Below are 25,064 nucleotides of genomic sequence, written 5' to 3'. Positions count from 1 at the left end.
TCCTCTACCATCAGGATTTATCAGTCGAAATGGGAGGTATTTAGAGACTGGTGCAAGTCCTCCTCTATTTCCTCTTCCAAGTGCCTCTGTAGCACAGATTGCGGAGTTTCTGCTTTATCTGAGAAACGGTCGCTCCCTCTCTGCATCCACCATTAAATGGTTCAAACAGGTTTGAACCATTAAATTCAGCCTCCCTGAAGGATCTTACCCTCAAGATACTTTTTTTTGGTGTGCTTGGCTTCGGCTAAAAGGGTTAGTGAGATACATGCTTTTAGCAAGAACATCGGCTTCTCCACTAATAAAGCAGTATGCGCTCTTCAACTTGGTTTTTTGGCCAAGAATGGACTTCCGTCTCGTCCTTGGCCTAAATCATTTGATATCCCCAGTCTTTCTGAGATTGTGGGGAATGAAGTTGAAAGAGTGCTGTGCCCCGTTAGAGCTCTTAAATTTTATTTATCCAGAGCTAAACCGCTACGAGGTTGTTCAGAGGCTTTATGGTGCTCCGTTAAAAAGCCCTCTTTGCCCATGTCTAAGAATGCGTGGTCTTATTTTATTAGACTTTTGATTCGGGAGGCACACTCTCATTTAAGTGAGAAGGATCGTAATTTACTTAAAGTCAAGGCTCATGAAGTCAGAGCGATAGCAACTTCAGTAGCGTTTAAGCAAAATAGATCCATTAAAAGTATTATGGACGCGACCTTTTGGAGAGGCAAGTCGGTATTCGCTTCATATTACTTGAAAGATGTCCAGACTCTTTATGAGGACTGCTACACACTGGGACCATTCGTAGCAGCGAGTGCAGTAGTGGGTGAAGGCTTTACCACTACATTCCCTTAATCCCAATATCCTTTTAATCTACTCTTGAAACTTTTAATCTTATTTTGGGTTGTACGGGAGACTAAGAAGGCTTTCGCAATCTTTTTGATTTGGCGGGTGGTCAAAATGTTGTTTCTTGAGAGCGCCCAGATTAAGGGTATTGATGAGGTCCTGTTATAGGGGTGTTCGCCCTGGATATAACAGCTCCTGGGAGTTTTTCAGCATCCTGAGAGGATGGCTGGGCTTCGTGAGGAAAGCAGACTAATGAGGCAAAGTAATCATCAGAGTCGGCTTCCTTACCAGGTACCTATACTTAAGTTGGTTTTTTATGAAATAATTGTCAAAAAACTCTTGAGCATATACGCCTTTATTGTATTAATACTGGTCTCTACCCACCACCATGGGTGTGAATCAGCTATTATATATTCACCGGCTAAGTTTAATATTTAAAAATGATATTTTGATTATAAAATAAATTTTTGAATATACTTACCCGGTGAATATATAAATTAAAGGCCCTCCCTTCCTCCCCGATAGAGACCCAGCGGACTGAGAAGAACTGGAGAAATTGACAAGTATATGCGGTATCTGGCCGATAGTCGGCGCTGGTGGTCACACCCGCAACCTTCACGGCGATTGCTCGTGAGTTTTTGGAATCTGTCGAGCCGTCGGAGACGTCAGCTATTATATATTCACCGGGTAAGTATATTCAAAAATTTATTTTATAATCAAAATATCATATCTTTGAAATTCTATTTATGCAGAATATGTTGCTTTTTTCCCTCAAAATTGTCAAAAATTATATGTGCAATGAAATTAATATCTTTATAGCTTTGTTTATCTTGGTGTCTAAAGCTCTGTCCTGTTTCAATTTACTCTGCATGGAAAAAACTTCTACACTATTTACTTGTGGTAGTTGGTACACAGACCTTTTATCATGTTTCTAATGATTTGAGGCAAATGATTAGCTAGAATTTAATATAAATTCAATCCGAGATAATTTCCTTTGGGTGCGAGTATGTTTCCTTGTGGTTCTCTCTCATTCTTGATTTAAGAATTCTGGTAAATTATATAAGTCTTCTTCTTCCCAGCTGGTTCCCATTTTTATTTGGGGTCGCCGTTGCGGATGAGCCATTTCCATCTTTTTCTATTCTGCGCTTCTGCCTCATCAATCCCCTTCTCCTGTAAATCTCCTCTCACACAGTCCCTCCATCTCTTTCTTGGTCTCCCTCTTCTTCTTCTTCCTTGAACCTGGTAAATTATATAAGTGCCTTTCGTAACTCTACAAGAACTTTATCAGTTGTAGGCTGGTCAAAATTAATTCAAAAGGGTTTGATTAATTTGCAATTGTAAATTTTGTGAAGCCAATTCATATTAGTAATAACTGAAGTTTCTTCTCATCAGAAAGTGCTTTTAGAATTCCTGAAGAAGAGGCTGCTATTCCGAAGATTCCTGTCCAACCGATTAGTTATAGCGATGCTCAACATATTTTCAAGTAAGTTTTTGCTTCCAGATGCAAATATTTCACAAATATTTCCAGAGAACTTATACAATAGAATTACTAGTGTACATTGAAATATTGCGGGTCGACCTCGGGCCTAGAGAGCCAAGCTCCGCAAGACTTACCAGCTTGGGGTCCGGGACAGCGACGCTGGGATTCCATCATGAAAAGCGAACACGCAAACGACTTAAAAACACAAGGGAAAGGTGAGGAACACAACGGGAACACGTGGTACACAAGGGAAAGGAACACAAGGGAACACGTGGGACACAAGGGATGAAGAACACAAAGGAACACGTGGTACACAAGGTGATCGGACGGGATAAGTGAGAGAGAGCGGCGAGATGTTATCTACTCCACGACCAGACGCTTACTGGCGAGCTAACAAGCGCGACCTCACGCGCTGGCCCCGGGTCGCCCCAGGCCGAGTATCCTTCCGCCCCGGAGCGCCCCGACAAGGTAACGGAGAGAGAGGGAACTACGCAAAATTCTTGGTCGGTAATTGAGGAGATCCCAGATCCTCCTAAGAAAGTAGTTCGAGGTAAGTACTGTTAGGAAAAATACAAATTACTTAAAATTTGTGATTTATTTAATGATTTGAGTTTTATCAGCATTAATTTATGTAATGATTTGAGTGTTTTATCAACATTTCAAAATACCAAGTATAGATATGGAATTTCAACCACCGAAAACAGTTGTTTTGTCTGATTCACTTATGTTCTATGATGAAATCATCCAGATTTTTATCATTGGATTGATTCTAGATAAACTTTAGAAATTAACCATCCACCTGGAATCCAAGTGAATCCTACTTAAGTTGCCCATTCAAAGGAATGAGCAATGAACCTAAATTGCCCATTCAAAGGAATGAGCAATGAACCTAAGTTGCCCATTCAAAGGAATGAGCAATGAACCTAAGTTGCCCATTCAAAGGAATGAGCAACGAACATGCTCTCTACAATGCCAAAAAATATTGTTCAACATTGTCCATCTTGTCCTATCATCCTATACCCAAAGCTAATCCTTAGCTAGATGGTCATGTTATGTTGATATGGAGAAACATAGCATTTTGAGCAGAACTTGTAGGAAGAGCATATTGATCAAAGTCAGGAATAGATGGAATTGTAGGCTTATACAAACATCATAGAGCAGGTAAAAACATAGGCAGGCGCTATTGCATGAAACAAATGCTATGGGACAGGTGCAAACGCAGTGGTAGGAGCCAGTTCATCGTGCGAACTTAGTGGAACAATTAAGAATCCAGGGGTGGGTGCCAGAAGAACTCATGGTAGGTATCATGCTTGTTCTGAGAAAGAGAAAATCAAGTTATACTAAGTGGTTGGATATCGGGTCATAAGTGATATGGTCGGTGCCCATTTCTAATGTGTTTAGTATTAATTTCATTGTAATTCTAGGCAGATGGCTCACATAGGCATTCAAGACCTATGAAACTATCTATAGTCCATTTCTTTTAGCGAGGCATATTTGCACCGACTCGCAGCGGTGCCCTTTTAGCTCGGAAAAGTTTCCTGATCGCTGATTGGTTAGACAAGATAGTTCTAACCAATCAGCGATCAGGAAACTTTTCCGAGCTAAAAGGGCACCGCTGCGAGTCTGTGCAAATCTGCCTCGATAAAAGAAATGGACTATAGTCATAAAGTTTTGAATATTCAAGTATATACCTGACAGTATCTAAAAGTATTTTCCTTAAATTTTCACTTTTTTCTTATGTTAGCCATCACTTCAGGACTAAAAATCCGTAATTATAGGCGTAATTGTCTATTGCTTGAACTTTCTGAGTACTTTTTATTCACCAAGGTTTTTCATAGTGTCAGTATTAGATCATTGAATTTATAATCATTCTAAACGAATTTACATTAATTTTTTCATGTTAAGTGTTCATAACTATCTTGGGTAATTTATTGCAATCTGTTACAGATATTTAGGGGGAGAAAGGGCTCCCGATGAGTGGCAAGGGGGATTAGATCTTGAATATCGTCTGGGTCCTGGATTACGAAATCCATCGTGGACAACGCAGTTATCAGTACACACAAGTTCTGCTAATGCTACGATTTTCAATGTTATTGCTACAATTACTGGAGAAGAGGAGCCAGGTAAGATGTTTTTATTACTATTTATAATAAAGCAATTGGAAATATGTTTTTTGTTCCAGTTGGCATTTATCAATAGAATTATCATATAAAACAAAACACACTGCTAAACTTTCATTGTATATATTAGAATCTAATTATTGTTGACAGAACACATTAGCATACATTTTTGTACAGGAAATAGGTGCTTAGTAGGTTTTTCACGAAATTTTTATATAAAATGTTCATAGATTTACTTAGTTTTAGCTATCTACGGTTATTTAACATATCCATAAAGTACAGTTATGTTATGACTTGAAATCTTAAACAATGGAAATTTAACAAATTCCTTTCTAAGCTCCCATAGTATAAAAGCCTGTGGCTTGAACCTTCTGTGCAAGTCGCTGTACTTTTGCATGCTTGCTTACCAAGCTGTTTGAAAAGTAATATCATCTGAAACTCATGAATGGCAGAGGCAAGGGACAGTGACATTGCTCTAACAAGCAGGACAATGCCCTAGAGACTGACCATATATACATATGATCAGTGCCCAAGCTAGGACCAGGGAGGGCCAGGCAATGGCTTCAGATGACTCAGCAGATAGACCTATAGGATCCCCCAAACCCCCATCCTTAGGTCACAAGGATGTTGAGTTTTCAGCGACCAAAGGAACTAACGAATTTGAGCGGGACTCGAACCTAGTTTGGCATTCATCAGTCAGGGACGTTTCATCAGGATTAGATTTTAGATCTGATAAGAACGTAAAGTACTTGTTTTAAAACCGCCAGTGCTCTTGAAATTTGTCAAATTTTTCTTTTAAGTGTTCTAACCTTCACCCTGAGTCTTATAATTATTAGCCCTTTTTTGGAAATTTCCAACCCTTAACCCCCAAGGGTTATTTTTTTTCAAGCACATTTTGCAGTATATTTTTTTTTTAATTGCTCTAACAGCCTTAATTTTCTTCATAGAGAGGTCAGGCTGGTCTCATTCTCTTGGAAAATGCCTGAATTTTCTCAAAGAATTATCAAAAATATGGAAAAAAAATTTAAATAGCATTTTTTTGCAAGGACGTACTGGTACGTCCATGGGGGTAAAGGGATGAGTTTTGTGAAACGTACCAGTACGTCCTTTGGGGGTAAAAGGGTTAAGATCTTGTTGGAATTTGAACTAAAAAAACACACCATTGGAAACCTTGAAAGTATGGCACACTACTAGTAACTATCGCAACTTCTGGATGTTCTTATTGAACCAGATGAGGGTTGCCAAATCAACCTCTCAAAACTTGAGGGATTACATGATCTTATGATCAGTCATATTTATGTATGCTTTTCCATACATTATTTAAAGAGGACTGTTGGTCCTTTTTCTCCTTATTTTTTGGTGGGAATGTTCTAGGTTAGGTTTGCCTTTTGCTTTGGAATATAATTACTAATTATTCCAACACAGAGACAAACCTTCGTACTTTAAATACATACATACATATACCAAGGCACTTTCCCCCATTTTGGGGGGTAGCCAACATCAAACAAATGAAACAGAAAAGGGGACCTCTCCTCTCTACGTTCCTCCCAGCCTGACAAGGGACTCAACCCAGTTGAAAATAGCATAAGAACTTGGCCATGAAAACTTTTAATAAGGTGTGGTTGTTACAAGTAGTTAGTGGGGCATTATTGCCCTCACCTCAATCCCAACAACCCCACTTTGATTTTAGCCATGATTGAGAGTGGACATTGTCTTCCATGCTCCTGGAACTGGCTCTCCTATTAAAGACTTTAATTATGTTTGTTTTTCTAGTCAGATGTCAGTGTTAACCTTGAGGTTGCCGACATGCTGGTGTGTCCTGGCAAGTTTATGTTAGGGACGGAGACGGATCCTCTCTGACTTTGCCTTAGTGCAGAGTTCACTCCTGCGCAGAGGCATCTCCATGCTTCGAGTGTTGGGAATGGTCATTCTCCATGTGTATGGCAGGAGAAGGAAGACAAAGTCTAAAAAGGATTTTTTGTCTTCAGGGTCTTCCTCGAAGTTGAAGAAATCCTGACGACTTCCTCCCTCTCCTGTTACCCTTCCCTCTGCCTCTTCTCGTTCAGCCTCCTCTGGCTGTCGACCAAACACTAGCAGTGACCTTTCGGGCAACCTTTATTCCAGGGAGCTCTTTCCGTCTCCCCTAGCAAGACAGCGAAAACTTAGTCCCTTGGCGATTTGCTACTCGAGACTCCTTGAGTCTGCTCTAGCCTTCACTTGGACTTGTGGGTTTCCTGTCAAAGAACAGGCTTCTGGCCGGGGTGGCTTTGGCACTTACCCCTCTATAGCTGACAGGAGGGTGGTCCCTTTTGCTCGGTCTCTTGCCCTCATGACTATGTTTAGGAGTAGCAGAACCTCTCCCATTGGAGGATCTGCAAGGTAGCACTCTATCGAGTGTTGCCTCAGCGTACTCACCTTTTGGGATGAGCTCGCACAAGAGGATAAGCTTGTATGTCCTTTCCGGGGTAGCTCTCAGCCTATCATTCCCCCAGCATTTGCACCCCTCTGAGTGAGCTCACACACTGAATGTGCTCAGCGTGAGGAAAGTATTAACCTTCCTCCCCCTTCCTAGCATGCCGACCCTTTGGGGATCTTTGGCAGGTTCTTGCAAATGCAAGAGCTTGCTTCTACCTGTGATTCCTTTTACCCAGGTAGCTCGTAAGTGCAAGCGGGACTTGTCACCCAAGCGCTATAGCTTTTTGGAGCTCGCTGATGATTGGTTTAGCGATCATCCAGCGGGTAAGTGGTTCACCCAACGAATCCTGGCTGTCTCACAAGACTCACCGAGTTACTCCAGGTGTGTTCACCATTGCACTCACCTGGTTGGATTTAGAGCTTTGCTCGTCATCTGCTTGTGCATTAGATACGCCCACCTGTTGCTCATGCACGCTCACTCTCAAGCTTTTAAACACCCTTTGCCTGTTCAGCAAGAGCACGATTTTCAGCCTCACGCTCATGCGCCTTCTTTTTGCGCACCTCTGGCACACACTCCGCAATCGCAAACCATTCAATCAAGCGCTCCCATAAACGTTGATATAAGAAAGCAGAGAAAAAGCAACATGACTATCAGGTGAAAACAAAGTCCTTTTATTTTAGCTTTGATAATTACATTAATCCAATGTACAACTTAAGTTTGTGTTGATCAGTTCAAAAAGAAAGTTTGTTTATCAATATATATCAACAAATAAATTCCGGCAATGTCAAATCTGCAAAATATTTCCCATGGAATGCTGGCAATCTTCCAAATCTGCTCTATTTTTTAATAATTTTTTTTTTATTTTCTATTCATTCTCATCTTTTTTCACTTGGTGATTTTATTGTATGTCGTTACATTTATATACTATTTGGTATAAAGAGAGAAAAGTAAATGCCTTTGTTTTGAAAATCAGTGCTGTTATGGAACACAACTACAGTACCTCATTTACCATTAAATCTAATGGAAATTATTAATCTGAATTTCGTGAAGCTACAGAATATCCTCAACGTACAAACATTCGGAGATACTTAAACACAAATCCAACTGAAAATAACAGATAAGATAAAGAAATACTTTAATAAAACAATATTATATCATTTAACCCATTTACCCCCAAAGGACGTACTGGTACGTTTCACAAAACTCATCCCTTTACCCACATGGACGTACTGGTACGTCCTTGCAAAAAACTGCTATTTAAAATTTTTTTTTTGCATGTTTTTGATAATTTTTTGAGAAACTTCAGGCATTTTCCAAGAGAATGAGACCAACCTCACCTCTCTATGACAAAATTTAAGGCTGTTAGAGCAATTAAAAAAAATATACTGCAAAATGTGCTTGAAAAAAAATAACCCCTGGGCGTTAAGGGTTGGAAAGTTCCAAATAGCCTGGGGGTAAAAGGGTTAATACAGTAAGCGAAACAACATTTGTAATAACCTGATATCTATTTCATATGAAACTTGACTATTTCTTGACTTTTGTAGTTGAAAATCATAGGCATGGAATTCAGGTTAGGCCTACACTAGGCCAAAAGATAACAAAATTTGACTTGCAAAAAATTCAACTTACAAACTGTTTTATTCCAGCTGTTACCAAGTTGTGGAATGATCTTCCTAATCGGGTAATTGAATCAGTAGAACTTAAAAAGTTCAAAGTTGGAGCAAATGTTTTTATGTTGACCAGGCTGACATGAGTCTTTTTATAGTTTATATATGACATATCTGTTTTTGACGTTGTTAATAGTTTATATAGGACATATCTGCTTGAGCGTTGTTACTGTTTTAGAATGATTTATTGTTAACTTGTTCTCATCATTTATTTATTTCCTTATTTCCTTTCCTCACTGGGCTATTTTTCCCTATTGGAGCCCTTGGGCTTATAGCATCGTGCTTTTCCAACTAGGATTGTAGCTTGGCTAGTAATAATAATAATAATAATAATAATTAAGTTTTTGAGTTGAGGGCCTTCTGTATTCAGAACGCAACACTCATGCAAATCAAGAAGTTACTGTACTGATATTGATTGGCAGTAATAAATAATAGTTATCACTAACATTTATAACAGTAATAAATAATAGTTATCACTCTAACATTTATAACTTACACTTTAACTTCATTTCCCCACTCACCAAATGTGTAAGCCAGTTTTAGTATGCTAGCATGATGTGATTTATTATAAAGCATATCAAAAAAAAATTTCAATAAATGTAACATACTATCTCAGACTGATACATTCTGAAGAATATTACAATCATTGTCAAGCATTGTACTATTTGTAAAGTATTATTCGGTACTTTATAAGTCAGGTAAAAGGAATTTTGACTTCCTCTATGATGTTAATACTTAGCTGTTGGTTGGAAGATTAGGTAAAACAATGCAATAGAATACTGGGATACTACCGCTAGAGAGTTATTGGGTACTTTGACTAGTCAGACAGTACTACATTGGATCCCTCTCTCTGGTTACGGTCCATTTTCCCTTTACCTACACATATACCGAATAGTCTGGCCTATTCTTTACATATTCTCCTCTGTCCTCATACACCTGACAGCACAGATTATCAAACAGTTCTTCTCTTAAGTGGTTACCTACTCTACTGTAATTATTCAGTGGCTACTTTCTTCTGGGCAAGGGTAGAAGAGACTCTAGCTATGGTAAGTAGCTCTTCTAGGAGGACACTCCAAAATCAAAACATTGTTCTCTAGTCTTGGGTAGTCCCATAGCCTCTGTACGATAGTCTGCCACTGTCTTGGGGTAGAGTTCTCTTGCTTAAGATTACACTTGGGCATACTATTCTAGCTATTTATCTTCCTCTTATTTTGTTAAAGTTTTTATAGTTTGTATCAAATATTTATACTGTTCTTAAAATATTTTATAGTAATTACTTCTCTTTTTTCCCAGTTTCCTTTCCTCATAGGGCTATTTTCCCTGTTGGAGCCCCTGAGCTTATAGCATCATGCTTTTCCAACTAGGGTTGTAGCTTAACAAGTTAACCCATACAAGATATCATGAGACCTTTGGATGTTTGGATAATATGCATTTGAATTGAATTTTTAATATGAAATGCCAATACGTTTTATATTTTCAGACCGATATGTAATTTTGGGAAACCACCGAGATGCGTGGATATTTGGCGGCGTAGATCCAAGCTCTGGGACTGCTGCCCTTCTTGAAGTAACTAGGCTTTTCTCTCAGCTTGTCCAAGTAAGCCATGTATTTATATATTTGTGTAGTTTCATGTTTTTTTCTAAGTGATACAGCAAGTACTTGGAACATGTCTCAGTTTCATTCTAGAGACCAAGACAAAAATTCTTACATCTTTTGCCTCCTCTTTCATTCTCACCACTGCCTAATAAATATAGTACAATCATCGTACGAGATGATGACTTCGCAAATGTTTGAATTATGATAACTGTTGAGTTCATGAGACATCATCCTCATAATATGGGTACCTTTATCTCAGAGGTTGACTAAAACAAGAGGCCAAATAAAGCATTGCTAAAGAAGTAGAATTATCAATTTTATTGCTTCTGGGTACTGTCACAGCAGTTTTGCTGCATACAGTACATTCTAATCTCTCTCCCTGCGTAATGTTTGTGAGACTTGGTGTAATTTGTATTATGAAAATATGTTGAAGTTGAAATGATAATTTTTTCTTGGGTATTCCAACTTTTTCTACCATTTACAGTACAAGAAAAACCTTTTGGCCTATCCAGACACCAATACTTTATTACCATATTTTTAATCTTTACCATATTATTTAAAAACTCTTCAGAGAGGCTGGCGACCACGAAGAACCTTGGTGTTTTGTAGTTGGGGTGCGGAAGAATATGGCCTAATTGGGTCTACTGAGTGGACTGAACAGTTTTCGACCCTTTTGCAACATAGGACTGTCGCTTACCTTAATGTTGATATGGTGTTTGAAGGTAAGATTGCCAAATATGATGTCTACTATTTGTTGCTTTGAAATATTTGTTGATAATGAACTGTATACTTACTGTGATACCCTAAGTTTTTTTTTTTCCACCATACTCAATTTTCTGGTGTAACCCTAAAACATTAGTTAACCCAATCATAAATGTGTGTTTATTAATGGAAGTACAATCCATGATTTGTATTATGGTAGTTACACTAGATTCTTAATATATTGTGTCTGTAGCTAACCTGCTGTGTTACTAAATACTACGCACATAGCTGCAATATTGAAAGGTACAAGTATTAGTTATAGAAAGTTCAAAACTAGTATTTTATCACCTGAAGAGTGTTGAAAGTTATTTTTTCCTTTATAATTATGCTAGATAAGTTATTTCATCTGCTCATTCAGGAACATACAGCTTCAAGTCACGGGCTTCCCCTTTACTTTATGGATCAATTATAAGAGCAACACAGAAAGTTCCCAATCCAGATGATGATGAAGTCTTATCCGGAAGGCCCTATCTCTTCGACACATGGCTCTTCAAGAATCCAGACCCTGTACATGAAAGTAGACCGAAGTAAGTACATTATTTTTAAATTTTCCTCTCATATTCAGGCAGCAGATATACTATACTACATTACTGTGTTTCATTGATTATACAACATAATACATTGATTAGAGAAAAGGTTGTGACTCAAAGACAGGATTAAAGCAACTGAGTGAGTTTATTATTGAACACACTCCTTTATATACAAAAGCTCAAGGCAACAGGAAATTTCATGTTCAAAATATACACCGCTACCATTGAGAAAAACAGACATGTTTATTTAGGTTCTTTTTAGTGCAAGGGGAGAGCAAAGATACAAGCACAAAATGAACTATGTACAACTGTGTGACACACGGTTGGTACAGCTGCTATATATTTTCGTTAAATTATATTCAACATATAATACATAGATTGTCTTTTGAACCCTTTTACTTGAAAGAAAATTTTTTAGTAAAGATGTTATAATGAATAAAGATTATATGTATCATAAAACATTTGTAATAAAAGTGTAGTAACATTAGGCTCGCCTTGAAATTGCCGTTTGCCCATTACATGGAGTTCAGTATATAATAAAACTGCTTTTTCTGAAGGAAATTTTGGGGGCTCGCCCTTTATATGGGGTCGTCCTTTACACGAGAATATGCAGTAGTTATCTTTTGAGACATTTTGTATTGGAGGACAATCTGAACACCCAACTTCAACACTACTTTAGAATTTCGAATTGTAAAAAAATTTCTCATTTTCCATTATCCAAAAGCCTCTTGTACCATAATCTGAGATAGTAAAAATTGTATGAAATGTTTTGTAACATTAATATCAAACTGTTGAATTTGAGAATCAACTGGTTATTCTGTTGGCACAACTGCCCACTCATACTGGCTGCAATATTGAGTGATCATACTTGGTAAACCGCAATGTGAGGGAGTTTGGTTGTTCCATGGAGTAAATTTAACATATATTCAAAAGCTATGCAAAATATCTATTTCTCTGATGTATAATACTGTGTCGATGTCTCACAGGATTGTAGATACAGGAGAGGGGGGTTCCCAGCCCCCTCGTCCCGTCCCTTTTAGTCGCCTCTTACGACACGCAGGGATAACGTTGGCGCTATTCTAATTGTTTTTATGCCCCCGCGGCCACAGGGGGCTGTGGCATTCTAGCAGTACCAGCTGAACTCGGTTGAGTCCCTTGTCAGGCTGGGAGGAACGTAGAGAGTAGAGGTCCCCATTTTGTTTTTGTTTCTTTTGTTGATGTCGGCTGCCCCCCAAAATTGGGGGAAGTGCCTTGGTATATGTATGTATAATGCTGTGTGCAATTGGTGTAGAAACCCTTATAATTTAATTGGAACAAGTGTTGTTTAAATCATAATTCTTCTACCAGAATTCATGGTATCAAAGCTTGACAGTCTTAGCACTGGCATTTAAAGTTTGGAATGTGTATTTATGAACCTATGATTCAAGAAAAAGACATTGGCTTTCATGTACTGTATGTAGCTAATATCACATTTAGACGTAAGTGGCCAAATCATTGTTATCTTGATGCTACACAATATCTCAGAGGAGCATTTGATGATGTCCGAGATTTTTACATATGATATATTTATGTAAAATTATTTTTTAAAATTTATTATTATACAAATTTAACTGAGCATGTTTGTATTAAGCTTAGACACAACATTCCTAAGCTCTTATTTCCAAAAATATAATGTTGGCAAGATTTAGTCGAGACTTATTTGCAAAATTTTCTCTAGTACATATTTTATTGCAAATTATCATTATCAGATAATCTTACAAAGTACTATGCAGTATTGCATTGACTTCATTTACGTAATGATCATACAGTATATAGTTTGATTAAACGTAGGCTACATTAGTTACCCGAAAATATTTTGAGCAAACCTTTTTATATCTTCTTTTTTGAGCAAGAATATTTTATTTTATGAGGGTGAAATTCCTCTACTTAAGTAACCCAGTTATTATCTTGATAAAGTTTCAAACACAATTGGTTTTGTAGGAAAGAAATATGATTAAGAAAAAAAGAAAATATCATTTTCATACCAAACGCAATGTCAAAGTATTGCCTCTTGAACCCAAAATAGCTTGTTGCTATTTTGGAAAGTATATAAAAAAACAAGCATTTTTTTTTTGCTGATGATATTGCTCGTTTGTTTTGACAGTGACTGCAATGCTAGTTTTGGGAAGATTTTACTTAACAATTTTGCACAATACAGTGAACCCTCGTTTATCGCGGTAGATAGGTTCCAGACGCGGGCGCGATAGGTGAAAATCCGCGAAGTAGTGACATCATATTTACCTATTTATTTAACATGTATATTCGGACTTTTAAAACCTTCCCTTGTACGTAGTACTGTTAACAAACCACCCTTTAATGTACAGAACACTTAATGCATGTACTACAGCACCCTAAACTAAAACAGGCACAAATATTAAAGGCGATTTTATATCATGCGTTTCCTAAACACTTAAAAAGCACGATAAAAAATGGCAACCAATGTTTTGTTTACGTTCATCTCTGATCATAATGAAGAAACAAACTCATTTAGTGTACAGTACACATATATGTATACTGTAGGTTAGTTTTTGCATCGATTATATTGATTATACAGTACTGTATGTTGATTTGTATATTACCAATGTTTTAGTTTACGTATTTTTCTTAGGACTTCCAAATGAAATGTTTTTCTTTATGACGCCGCCTGAAACGACGGCGTGTATGCTCAGTAAACAACCACGCTCAGAACAAACAAGGCATTTAACGCGCATGATGATAGTGATAAATAATGATACAGTACATACAGTATTTACAGTAAAAGCATTTACAAAATATGTTACCTTACAAATATAAATTATACAGTATTGTACGTAGCAAAGCAGGAAAACAACAATTTATGAGAGAGAGAGAGAGAGAGAGAGAGAGAGAGAGAGAGAGAGAGAGAGAGAGAGATATTGTTTTTACGTACGTAAATGTAAATTTTAAACAAAAAAAATATGATAGGTTACAACATGTAGACTTTTAAAACCTTCCCTTTAACTTAATGCATACAGTACGTACATTACTAAACTATAAAACAGGCACAAATACAGTTTTAGAATGTACAGTAAGAATATTAAAGTAAAAAATAAAGATTGTTACTGTACTCACCACGAAAGAAGTTGAAGAAAAACTTGAATGGTGATGGCGATGAATTTGCTGCACAGTAGAAATGATGATGATGAAGCTGATGATGTGTTCTACTGTGCAGCCAATGATAGTATTTTACGTCTCTTCAGACGGAGGTGTCTTTTCCTGGGACACCTCTTCAACTTCTTCCTGGGAAACTTCAATTTCTTCCGAAGGCGTACTAGCAGGAGGAACTGGCTCTTTTTTGCGAGGCTGGAAGAACATTGTGATCGGAAGTTGTTGCCGCTGCTTCTTTTTTCGATCCAAGAGCATTTTGTAGGGAGTCATTATGTCATCAACCTTGTTGCAGAATTGCATCGAGCGAACCATATCCTCGTCCCACTCTTGCAACATTTCTTTCAACTCCTTCGCATGGTTGCAGGCCTTGGCAAGCCGTTCTAATGTTAAGCCCGTTTCTTCGACATTTTCTTGGGTCTCTTCCTGGGTATCACTCTCTTCCTCACTTGCCGATTTCGTCAGGTCTTCGAGGTCTGCATCAGTTAGGGGCTGGGAATGGCAGTCCAACAACTCGTCGACGTCTTCAGTCGTCATGTCGCCAAACCCGTCACCTCCAATTATGGCAGCCAACTGCACAGATTTCCGTATTGCAGAGTGTTGGATTTCCGACGGAGTAAATCCCTTGTCGTCGTAAACAATATCGGGCCACAACTTCTTCCAGCTCGCATTCACGGTTGCAGGTTTCATCTCTTGAAGTGCCTTCTGAATATTCTGCAGGCACGTGGCTATGGTGTACTGCCGCCAGTACGCCTTCAAGTTGAAATCTTCATCCTCGTCATCTTGGGCAGCATCCACACACGCAACGAGGTCCGCCAAGGTATTCTTCGTGTAGAGGGCCTTGAACGCCCTGATAACCCCCTGGTCCATCGGTTGAATTAATGACGTGGTGTTGGGTGGCAGGAACTCAACCTGAATGCCCTCATGCGACAGGTCAGTTGCGTGTCCACCAGCGTTATCCATAAGGAGAAGGATCTTGAATGGCAAGCCCTTCTCTAAGAGATATTTGCTGACTTGCGGGATAAAACACTGATGGAACCAGTTGGAGGTTAGCATCTTCGTAATCCATGCTTTTTGATTATGCATCCAGTACACGGGAAGGAGATTCTTATTTTTATTTTTCAAAGCGCGAGGATTTTTCGACTTATAAATAAGCCCCGGCTTTAACAAAAATCCAGCAGCATTGCCACACATCACGAGGGTAACGCGATCCTTGAATGCTTTAAAGCCAGAGGCTTTGGCTTCCTCTTTGAACAGGAAAGTTCGCGACGGCATTCTCTTCCAAAACAAGCCAGTCTCATCCATATTAAAGACTTGTTCCGGCTTGTATCCACCTTCGGCGATAATATTCTTGAACGTCTGGTTCACGTAAGTTTCAGCAGCGGCAGTGTCAGCGGAAGCAGACTCCCCATGCAGGGAAATGCTTTTCAGGGTGAAGCGTTTCTGAAACTTCGCGAACCATCCTTTGCTTGCGGAAAAACGTTTCTGAGGCTGGGAATCAGTGGATGTCCCTGGTTGAGGATCATCTGCATCATCATCATCTTCAGCATGGTTGCCGTCGTCGTCTTTAGGTTCCTTTGCAGCAAAATTCTCATATAAACTCAAAGCCTTTGTTTGGATGGTGTTCGTATCCAACGCTATGTTCTTCTTCCGGCAGTCGGCAATCCACACAGCTAAAGCACCTTTCATGCGTACGATCGTTTTATTACGCGTTGTAACGACTCGCTTCGCTGATCTGCTAAAGGTGATTGCAGCCGTCTTTCTAATGTTCGCCTCGTCCTTCTTGATATAGCGAACAGTAGATTCGTTGATGCCAAAATGGCGGCCGGCGGCCGCGTAACTTCTACCATCTTTTAACATGTCGAGAAGCGTAACCTTCTCAGCTATCGTCATCATCCTTCGGTGGCGTTTAGGCTCACTACCAGCCTTAAGAGAAGCAGAACGCTTGGGAGCCATTACAGTAGGATTTACAGTAACAAAAAGTTCAACTTAAAAAGGTCGCACACAGCACAGATTAAACTTCACAAACTTAAGAACGTCTACTCAGCGATACGCGGTAACAGAGAGTGAACGATCCAGCCCCGCGAGAACTTTGATGCTGCGGGTAGGAGATGATGGCAAAACACCAATCACAGGAAAGATAACAAAACTTGAGTTCTGATTCGTCATCTATCAGCGCTTGAACCAATCACAACCCGTCTTGCAGTACTATGATGCGTTGGTTACCTACTCATAGAAGATGCCCCGCGCATACCGAACGTACGTAGATTAAGTACAATACCGTAATAATAATAAATAATGATAATAATACTGTACAGTAATAATAATAATAATAATGATAATAATAATAACAATAATAATTTTATTAACAACAACAACAACAATAATAATAATAATAACAATAATAATAATACAGCTTTACGTACGCTATTTTACGCCTCTCTCTCTCTCTCTCTCTCTCTCTCTCGTACGCCTATTCGAAATGTGATTTTTGCAACAAAGAATATTATTGGATGCAGTACTGTACTACGTACGTATACATACAAAAGATTCATGGAAAAGAAGCACATCCATTACAGTACACACCATTCTAATATGGTATGACTGCATCTGATTTGCGTTTCATGTTCGATTTAATTTTACTACGTACTGTATACAGTACTGAATTATCGTATGATCACATTCTCTTTTCGTGTTTTATTTCTTTCTGTGCTGAATTATATATCATATGTAATGCAATGAACAATCAGTAAGAGCAGATATTACTAATTACAGTATTAATGGAATTACAGGTAACAAAATATCGTATTTGGGGGTCTTCAGATTTCGCGGTATTTTCGAATTTTCCGGAAAATCCGCGATATGTATATATATATGGGTTATGGAAAAACCCCGCGAAGTGGTGAATCCGCGATTGTCGAACCGCGAAGTAGCGAGGGTTCACTGTACTCACTTTTATGATTTTGATGGCTATCATAAATTGTTAATCAAACATTTATTACTTTGGTTGCCTACTGCTGATTGGCTTGAATAGCTTGACTTATAATCTTAACCCTTTAACCCCCAAAGGACGTACTGATACGTTTCACAAAACTCATCCCTTTACCCCCATGGACGTACCGGTACGTCCTTGCAAAAAACTGCTTTATACATTTTTTTGCATATTTTTGATAACTTTATGAGAAACTTCGGGCATTTTCCAAAAGAATGAGACCAACCTGACCTCTCTATGACGAAAATTAAGGCTGTGAGAGCAATTTAAAAAAAATATATTGCAAAATGTGCTTAAAAAAAAATGCCTGGGGGTTAAAGGTTGGAAAGTTCCAAATAGCTTGGGGGTAAAAGGGTTATATTGAAGACTATTTGACCATTCGTCAAGAAATGACGTACTTTAGGTCACCCTGATAGGAGAACAAGCATAATTTTACCTAAGATATGTATTTGACATATAAATCACCCGTAGATATTTCTTACACATCATAACTGGGAGACAGGCCCGGAATGTAATGCTTGTCCAACAGGTATGTCAACAAAACCTATTTTAATTGATTGGTCTTGCGATGGTTGTAATACAGTACTGCATTGGCAACAATGTTGTTTTCAAAGAGAATTTATTTTTACTACAAATTATAATTATACTGTACATGTCTTTAGCTGGGTTATAATTTTGTCTTTTAATACAGTACTGTATATAAATATTCCTATTCAATTAAGAGTGCTGACTGCTAAAAGAACTCTGATTGATATTTTTGCGAAGTTTTCATAAATTCAATTCTTTTATGAAGACTTTTGTCTATTCATATTGTTAAACTACGTTAATACTTTACTATAATGCTTGTCTTAAAAAAAATATCTTGAGGTTATGTATAATACCATAAAGACAAAAATTATGACTAAAAGTATTATTGAAATAGAAATCCAAGTTGTTAGAAGTGAATAGAGATATGTCTTGTTGTCATCATCATCATCATCTCCTTCTACGCCTATTGACGCAAAGGGCCTCGGTTAGATTTCTCCAGTTGTCTCTCTTGAGCTTTTAATTCAATATTTCTCCATTCATCTTCTACTTCGTGCTTCATAGTCCTCAGCCATGTAGGCCTGGGTCTTCCAACACTTCTAGTGCCTTGTGGAGCCCAGCTGAACGTTTGGTGAACTAATCTCTGTTGTTATATGATTTTTTTATTTTCTCTTTCAGATTTTTGGGACTTGGGAGTGGAAGTGACTTTTCCTCTTTTCAACATGTCCTTGGCATCCCATGCTCGGATATGATGTATTCATCTGAACCTGTAAGTACCCATACTGTCTTGTTATTAACCCTTTTACCCCCAAAGGACGTACTGGTACGTTTCACAAAAGCCATCCCTTTACCCCCCATGGACGTACCGGTACGTCCTTGAAAAAAATAGTATAGAAATTTTTTTTTCATATTTTTGATAATTTTTTTTAGAAAATTCAGGCATTTTCCAAGAGAATGAGACCAACCTGACCTCTCTATGACCAAAAATTAGGCTGTTAGAGCAATTTAAAAAAAATATACTGCAAAATGTGCTAGGAAAAAAATAACCCCCTGGGGGTTAAGGGTTGGAAATTTCCAAATAGCCTGGGGGTAAAAGGGTTAAGCATCCATAAGCCGAGTACATTGCTACTGTATGTATTGAAAATTCTTAAAATTCAGAGTCGAGTGTAATGTGTGAAATTTTAAAAAGTTCAGGATATCTTGTAAAGCATTTAAGGTTATTAAAATGAACAAGAATACTTGTTTTTTTTTTAGAATTATTAAAAGCAAAGAGGTATACAATTGAAATATGACAACGGAGGATTTTTTTCCGCACAGGAAAATTTTCGCTCGTTAATACAGTACAGTATATCAAAAAGACACTTTTTTCACTCACGCAGATTTTCCAAGAGCGACCTCGTAGTCTCTATAAGTTGGATGAGAATAGTAATTATAGTCCCTTCCTTCAATTTGAATACGGAAACTTAATCAAGAAACATATTTGAATAGTAGATCCTTACTAAGCCTATCACTTTGGCTTTTAGTAATTTAAAGAGATTTGTACCTTTTGAAAGGGATTTTGACGTAGGAAAAAAGGGATTTTGACGAAGGAAAAATCTATTTCTGGGCGAGAGACCCGTGCCGCCCAGTGAAATGCTCCTTTAACATCATTTCTAAGGTAAAAACTCCTTTTTCATAGCAGTTTTTACCTTAGAAATGATGTTAAAGGAGCATTTCACTGGGCGGCATGGGTCGGAGCCCAGAAATTTATTTTTGGGTGGGATAGCCATGTCGTCCTGATGAAAGTTCCTCCTGGCAACTTTCTACTGTATAATATTTCTGCGATTGATATTACAAGAGAATTACCGTCATGTATCACGGGGTTCTAACCCCCGGAACGACTATCCGAAGATATCGTGTATAATCAGGGACGTATCGTAAGATAACCATGGTTATCTGCACCCCAAACAGACCTTACCTACTCTAATCCTCTAAGGGGAAGGCTGTGTACCTTTTGATAATCTATAAATGGACATATTTTCATGTGGATTTTATTTATAGTGTGCAACATTAAAGACAAAATATTATTGACTACCATTTTCTTTTTGTACAGGATGATCCAAGTCTTCCTCTGTACCACACACTGTACGAGACTCTTCACCTAGCCGTTGATCTGTATGATCCCGTGCTTCATTTTCAAACGGCTCTAGCGCAGGCGTGGGCTCTTGTAGCTCTGGACTTGTCTCAGGTTAGCAGTTATGATAAAAAAATGAAGGGAGGTAATTGAATTAGGGAGCCAAATTAATTTTGGGAAAAAGTTGCTCAGTACTACTAAATATTCATTGCAAGATCTTTATTCATCATCATCATCTCCTACGCCTATTGACGTAAAGGGCCTCGGTTAGATTTCCCCAGTCATCTGTATCTTGAGCTTTTAATTCAATATTTCTCTATTCATCATCTACTTTGCGCTTCATAGTCCTCAGCCATGTAGGCCTGGGTCTTCCAAAGATTTTTAGGACCTTTATCACAGTAATGTAATTATTTTATTGGAGAATGGTTGTATACCATTACATTAAAGAATATCCTATCTAGATAAATATGTTTATTCTTTATTATAGTTTCCATAAGATCCCGTAGTTTCATTCTTCCCCTTCATAGTTATCCTAATTTATTACTCTTTCATTCAAGAACAAAACCTTCATGGTAATTTGGTTAAAGTACTTAATAACACTAATGAATGTACTTAATTTTTATCCTGTTTATATGTTTCTATTCTTTTTATGAAGTTTTAGTTATAAGTAAAAATTAACAGGTGCAAAAAATGTTTTGCTATTTATTCTTTATTCTTTTTTCTAGGAACCTGTAATACCTTTCACCGTAGATCTTTATGGAGAATTTATAAAGGAAGCCTTCTTGGGTCTTAAAAAAGAATATGGTTCAATCCTGAGCGAGGAAGGAATTGAATTAGGTAAAGTTGATTTTTTTTTTAGATGATCTTTCTTTAAGATAGTAATTTTCTGCATAAATGCAGTTAGTAATGCATTTATTTAAATGAGATAATACAGTAAATAAAAATAAATTCTTTATAAATGTCATATATGCATAACATTTAAACTTTTCAGATTACTTTGAGAAAGCTGTGGAGGAATTTTTCCAGGTCACTCAAAACTGGACTGTAGAAGCTCAAGGAATTGACCCTGATAAGTAAGTTAACTTCATTTTATTTATTAAGGGTTGTTGTGGCCTGATTGGTAACGTCTCTGTCTGGTGTTTGCCAAGATGGGGGTTTGAGTCCCACTCAGACTCGTTAGTGCCATTAGTGTCTGCAACCTTACCATCCTTGTAAACTACTGTTGGGGGCTTTTGGGGGAGCCTATAGGTCAATTTGCTGAGCCATCAGCAGCCATGGCCTGGCCCTTCCTAGTCCTAGCTTGGGTGGAGAGGAGGCTTGGGCACTGATCATATAATATATGGTCAGTCTCTAGGGCATTGTCCTGATTGCTAGGGCAGTGTCGCTGTCCCTTGCCTCGGCCATTCATGAGCGACCTTTAAAGTTTTAAACAGTTTTAAGCATTTAAAGTAGACCTGAAATATTACCGATTGTTGTTCCACAATCTTACCTTTGAATCATGAGCGATCTGTTTTGAAGTGCAAACTTCATGACCTTAAAATAAAACAAAATAGATAAGTAGATTGATAAATAGACCTCTCTCATCTGTGTCCTTCAACCCCTTATTCCCTGCAGGATTAACATCGACAGTCTCGTTATACCACGTCATTTGTTAAGCCCTCAGTAGATTGTCTAAAAAGCCTGTGTTCTGTGAATCAGCTTGTTTTAATCATGCTTCATGTAACAAAGACCCTTCTCTCTTGCTTTATTCTCAGTGCATCAGTAGTGATTATAGTTAGTCATTTTTTCCTAATTATAGTGCTCTATGCTCTGCGAACGTTTTCATTTTGGCGGACCACACTTCATACTCCGTTTCTAGTTCTTCTAAAGCCTTCCACATTATTTTTTGTGCACAAAATTTTAATAATAAAATCTATTATTTCGATTCCTTCCTTGGAGTCGCTTAATTGACACTTCCTCCCCACTTGACGTAATATGTCCCAGTTGATAAATGTCTTTAATGACTTCAGTATACCGATTTAGACTTCAGTAGTAAACGGTGACCACAGGGCACAGCATTTGACCATCAGCATGAGTACGAAACTGAGCTGCTCAGTCCCTAGAGGGGAGTGGTATAGGGGTAGAGAGAGAAAAATCAGTGTATTTCTATGATCAAGAATCTTACTCTTCATAGATATTATCTATGCAACATCCATGAAAGTATCTAAATGATGAAATTTGTATTTGAAATTATTTCATTTCAGACGTTGATTGGACAGGACTCTCCTTGATAGTTGTGCGGTAGAAAAATTCCAAAACTATTCTAATTTTTTATTCACTGTATGAAACTTGAAGCCATAATCTATTACATTAAGTACTGTATAATATAGCATAAGAAAAGAATTTTTTTAGTAGAGGGTGAAATACACTGTTGCATCCACAGCGTCAGGCTGGGAGGAACGTAGAGAGTAGAGGTCCCCTTTTTCTTTTGTTTCATTTGTTGATGTCGGCTACCCCCCAAAATTGGGGGAAGTGCCTTGGTATATGTATGTATATATACAATGTTTATAATTTTTGTGACCAAAGCATTCAAGCCTCTTTATAATATTTCAGTATCTTAGCACTTCGCGCTTTCAATGATGCACAAATGCTGGTTGATCGTTCGTTCATTGATCCCAGGGGTCTTCCAGGAAGACCAGAATACAAGTGAGTACAGAATTCTGTTCTTATCAGTGGTTCTTTATTTTTATGAGCCTCCCCTGATGTTCATATTGCTTTGTCCTTCAAAGCTGACCTAATATCATTAAAGTTCTCTTGCCTGAAGGTACACTCGGGCACACTATTTTATCTTACTTCTCTTCCCCTTGTTTTTATAAGTATTTATAGTTTATATATGAAATTTATTTCATAAACTCCCCTCTCTCTCTCTCTCTCTCTCTCTCTCTCTCTCTCTCTCTCTCTCTCTCTCTCTCTCTCTCTCAGTGGGGTAGAAATATGTTTCTTTTGTCATCTGAAGATATTTTTTTTTTTGTTTATTGTATACAACATGATTACTCATTGTAGAATAATCCTTTCATTTTTATGCTGTTGTAATAACATAATGCTATTCAGTATAGCATTAGTAATTATATTAATAATTATAGTAATAAAACGGCAAGGATAAGCAAACAAATATGCAAAAAAAAAATTATAGCTAATGCATGCACAGTATAAACTATTCAGTGATAAACCTGTTCTATATAAATTTTAACCCTTTTACCCCCAGGCTATTTGGAAATTTCCAACCCTTAATCCCCAGGGGTTATTTTTTTTCAAGCACATATTTGTAGTATATATTTTTTAAATTGCTCTAACAGCCTTAATTTTTGTCAGAGAGAGGTCAGGTTGGTCTCATTCTCTTGGAAAATGCCTGAAGTTTCTCAAAAAATTATCAAAAAAAAAAAAAAAATTGTAATTAGCATTTTTTTTTGCAGGGACGTACCGGTACGTCCATGGGGGTAAAGGGATGGCTTTTGTGAAAAGTACCAGTACGTCCTTTTTGGGTAAAAGGGTTAATAAGGAATTTTTCTTGAAACTACTTTTCTCCCTGACTACCGGCAAAATAATCAATTTTCTTTTCCTACAGCCATGTAGTAACAGCTCCCAGTAGCACCAACAATTACAACTCTGATAGCTTTGCTGGATTGCAAGACCTACTGCACAAAATAGAAGACTTGCCCGACGAAGAGAAGGAGAAAAGATGGCGAGCTGTCAGAGAACATTTGGCAGCCATAACCCATTTAACGCACGCGGCAGCTAATGCTTTATCGTGTGACCTCTGGTGATGAGTCTTGCGCTACGTGTGATAACTATAACACAACTGGTGGTGATGTATCAACTTGCTCTCTAGTAGCAGTGGCTATTTTATCTTTTTCTTGACAAATTTAACGTTTTCAAGTATGACAATAAATCTCGTACAGCATACTGTGTTCATAGATTCATATTGAATTATTTATGACAATTATTTTTACGCTTTTAAAGTATGGTATAGTTTGAATATGTTCATACTGAAAGGCTTATTTTAAACTAGTCATTAGTTATTACTTGAGTATTGTTCAACTATTATCAATTGTAAAACAGCCCTTGTGGCTGTAAAGCAATGTCTTTTGGGTTGTGGTAGTGTTGCCTTATTTATATTACCATTGAAGTTTGCGTGATTTGTTTAAAACTTCCACCTTTTGCTGTCCATGAATGTAGAAGTTCATAATTGCATTCCCGAGGAAAGAGAAATTCCTTTAGGCATGTGATTATGTCCTAGGCAGTCTCTGATACTATTTCGTAAATAGAATATTGCTTTGCTGTTATCTCTCTTTTGCCAGGCTAGGTGAACGAATCATTATGGTATACGTAAATACAAAATTCAAACCACTTTTTTAATGATAATGGCTGACCTCTCACAAATGTGATTGCCCAATGGTAAAAAATGCTCACATCCCTGCTGTTTGATCACTAAATTTTCAGTCAATAAAGCAAAACTTTAATAACAATTTCGATTGACAGGAAACATGGGATGACTTGGAAAGTAGATAATCTTTAATCCATTAAAAAATATTTTTTAATGTTAATTAAAATAAACATTACTTTTCTCTGGCCACATAATTACTGTCGAGTAACATAATTCCAAAGTTCAGAGTAATAGATTTTCAAGTATAAGCTGCTGGTTGTTAATATAATTTATTTTTTCAAATATTCACCTTTTGGGAAATAATGAGTCTTGCCAAACAAACCTGTTTTTGGCGTACTTTCAGTTTTAGAGAAAACAAATATTGATAATAGTCCGCAACAGCTAGAAAAGCAGATCTTGATGAAACAGAGACACTAAATATTGGTATCTGCAAACGAGGAATAACCTAAC

The 25,064-nt window shown here is 37.5% G+C and overlaps 1 protein-coding gene across 1 annotated transcript in view; it reads left to right on the top strand.

The window, feature by feature from the left end:
- LOC137635951 (putative N-acetylated-alpha-linked acidic dipeptidase) overlaps positions 1-24,235 on the top strand; it is a 70,411-nt gene extending 46,176 nt beyond the window's left edge. Inside the window, exons 9-19 of the mRNA XM_068368416.1 lie at positions 2,221-2,311; positions 4,256-4,431; positions 9,992-10,107; positions 10,679-10,829; positions 11,228-11,396; positions 18,757-18,847; positions 20,171-20,305; positions 20,917-21,028; positions 21,183-21,264; positions 22,784-22,876; positions 23,796-24,235. Of these exons, the coding sequence (XP_068224517.1) occupies positions 2,221-2,311; positions 4,256-4,431; positions 9,992-10,107; positions 10,679-10,829; positions 11,228-11,396; positions 18,757-18,847; positions 20,171-20,305; positions 20,917-21,028; positions 21,183-21,264; positions 22,784-22,876; positions 23,796-23,994 (1,415 nt within the window). The 3' untranslated portion in view covers positions 23,995-24,235. The remainder of the gene's footprint in view (positions 1-2,220; positions 2,312-4,255; positions 4,432-9,991; positions 10,108-10,678; positions 10,830-11,227; positions 11,397-18,756; positions 18,848-20,170; positions 20,306-20,916; positions 21,029-21,182; positions 21,265-22,783; positions 22,877-23,795) is intronic.
- The last annotated feature ends 829 nt before the right edge of the window (positions 24,236-25,064 follow it).

Source organism: Palaemon carinicauda, unplaced genomic scaffold (assembly GCF_036898095.1).
Source record: "Palaemon carinicauda isolate YSFRI2023 unplaced genomic scaffold, ASM3689809v2 scaffold201, whole genome shotgun sequence".
NCBI classification, from domain to species: Eukaryota; Metazoa; Arthropoda; class Malacostraca; order Decapoda; family Palaemonidae; genus Palaemon; species Palaemon carinicauda.
The sequence above is the reverse complement of the archived record's forward strand: the minus strand, read 5'-3'. Positions and strand labels throughout refer to the sequence as shown.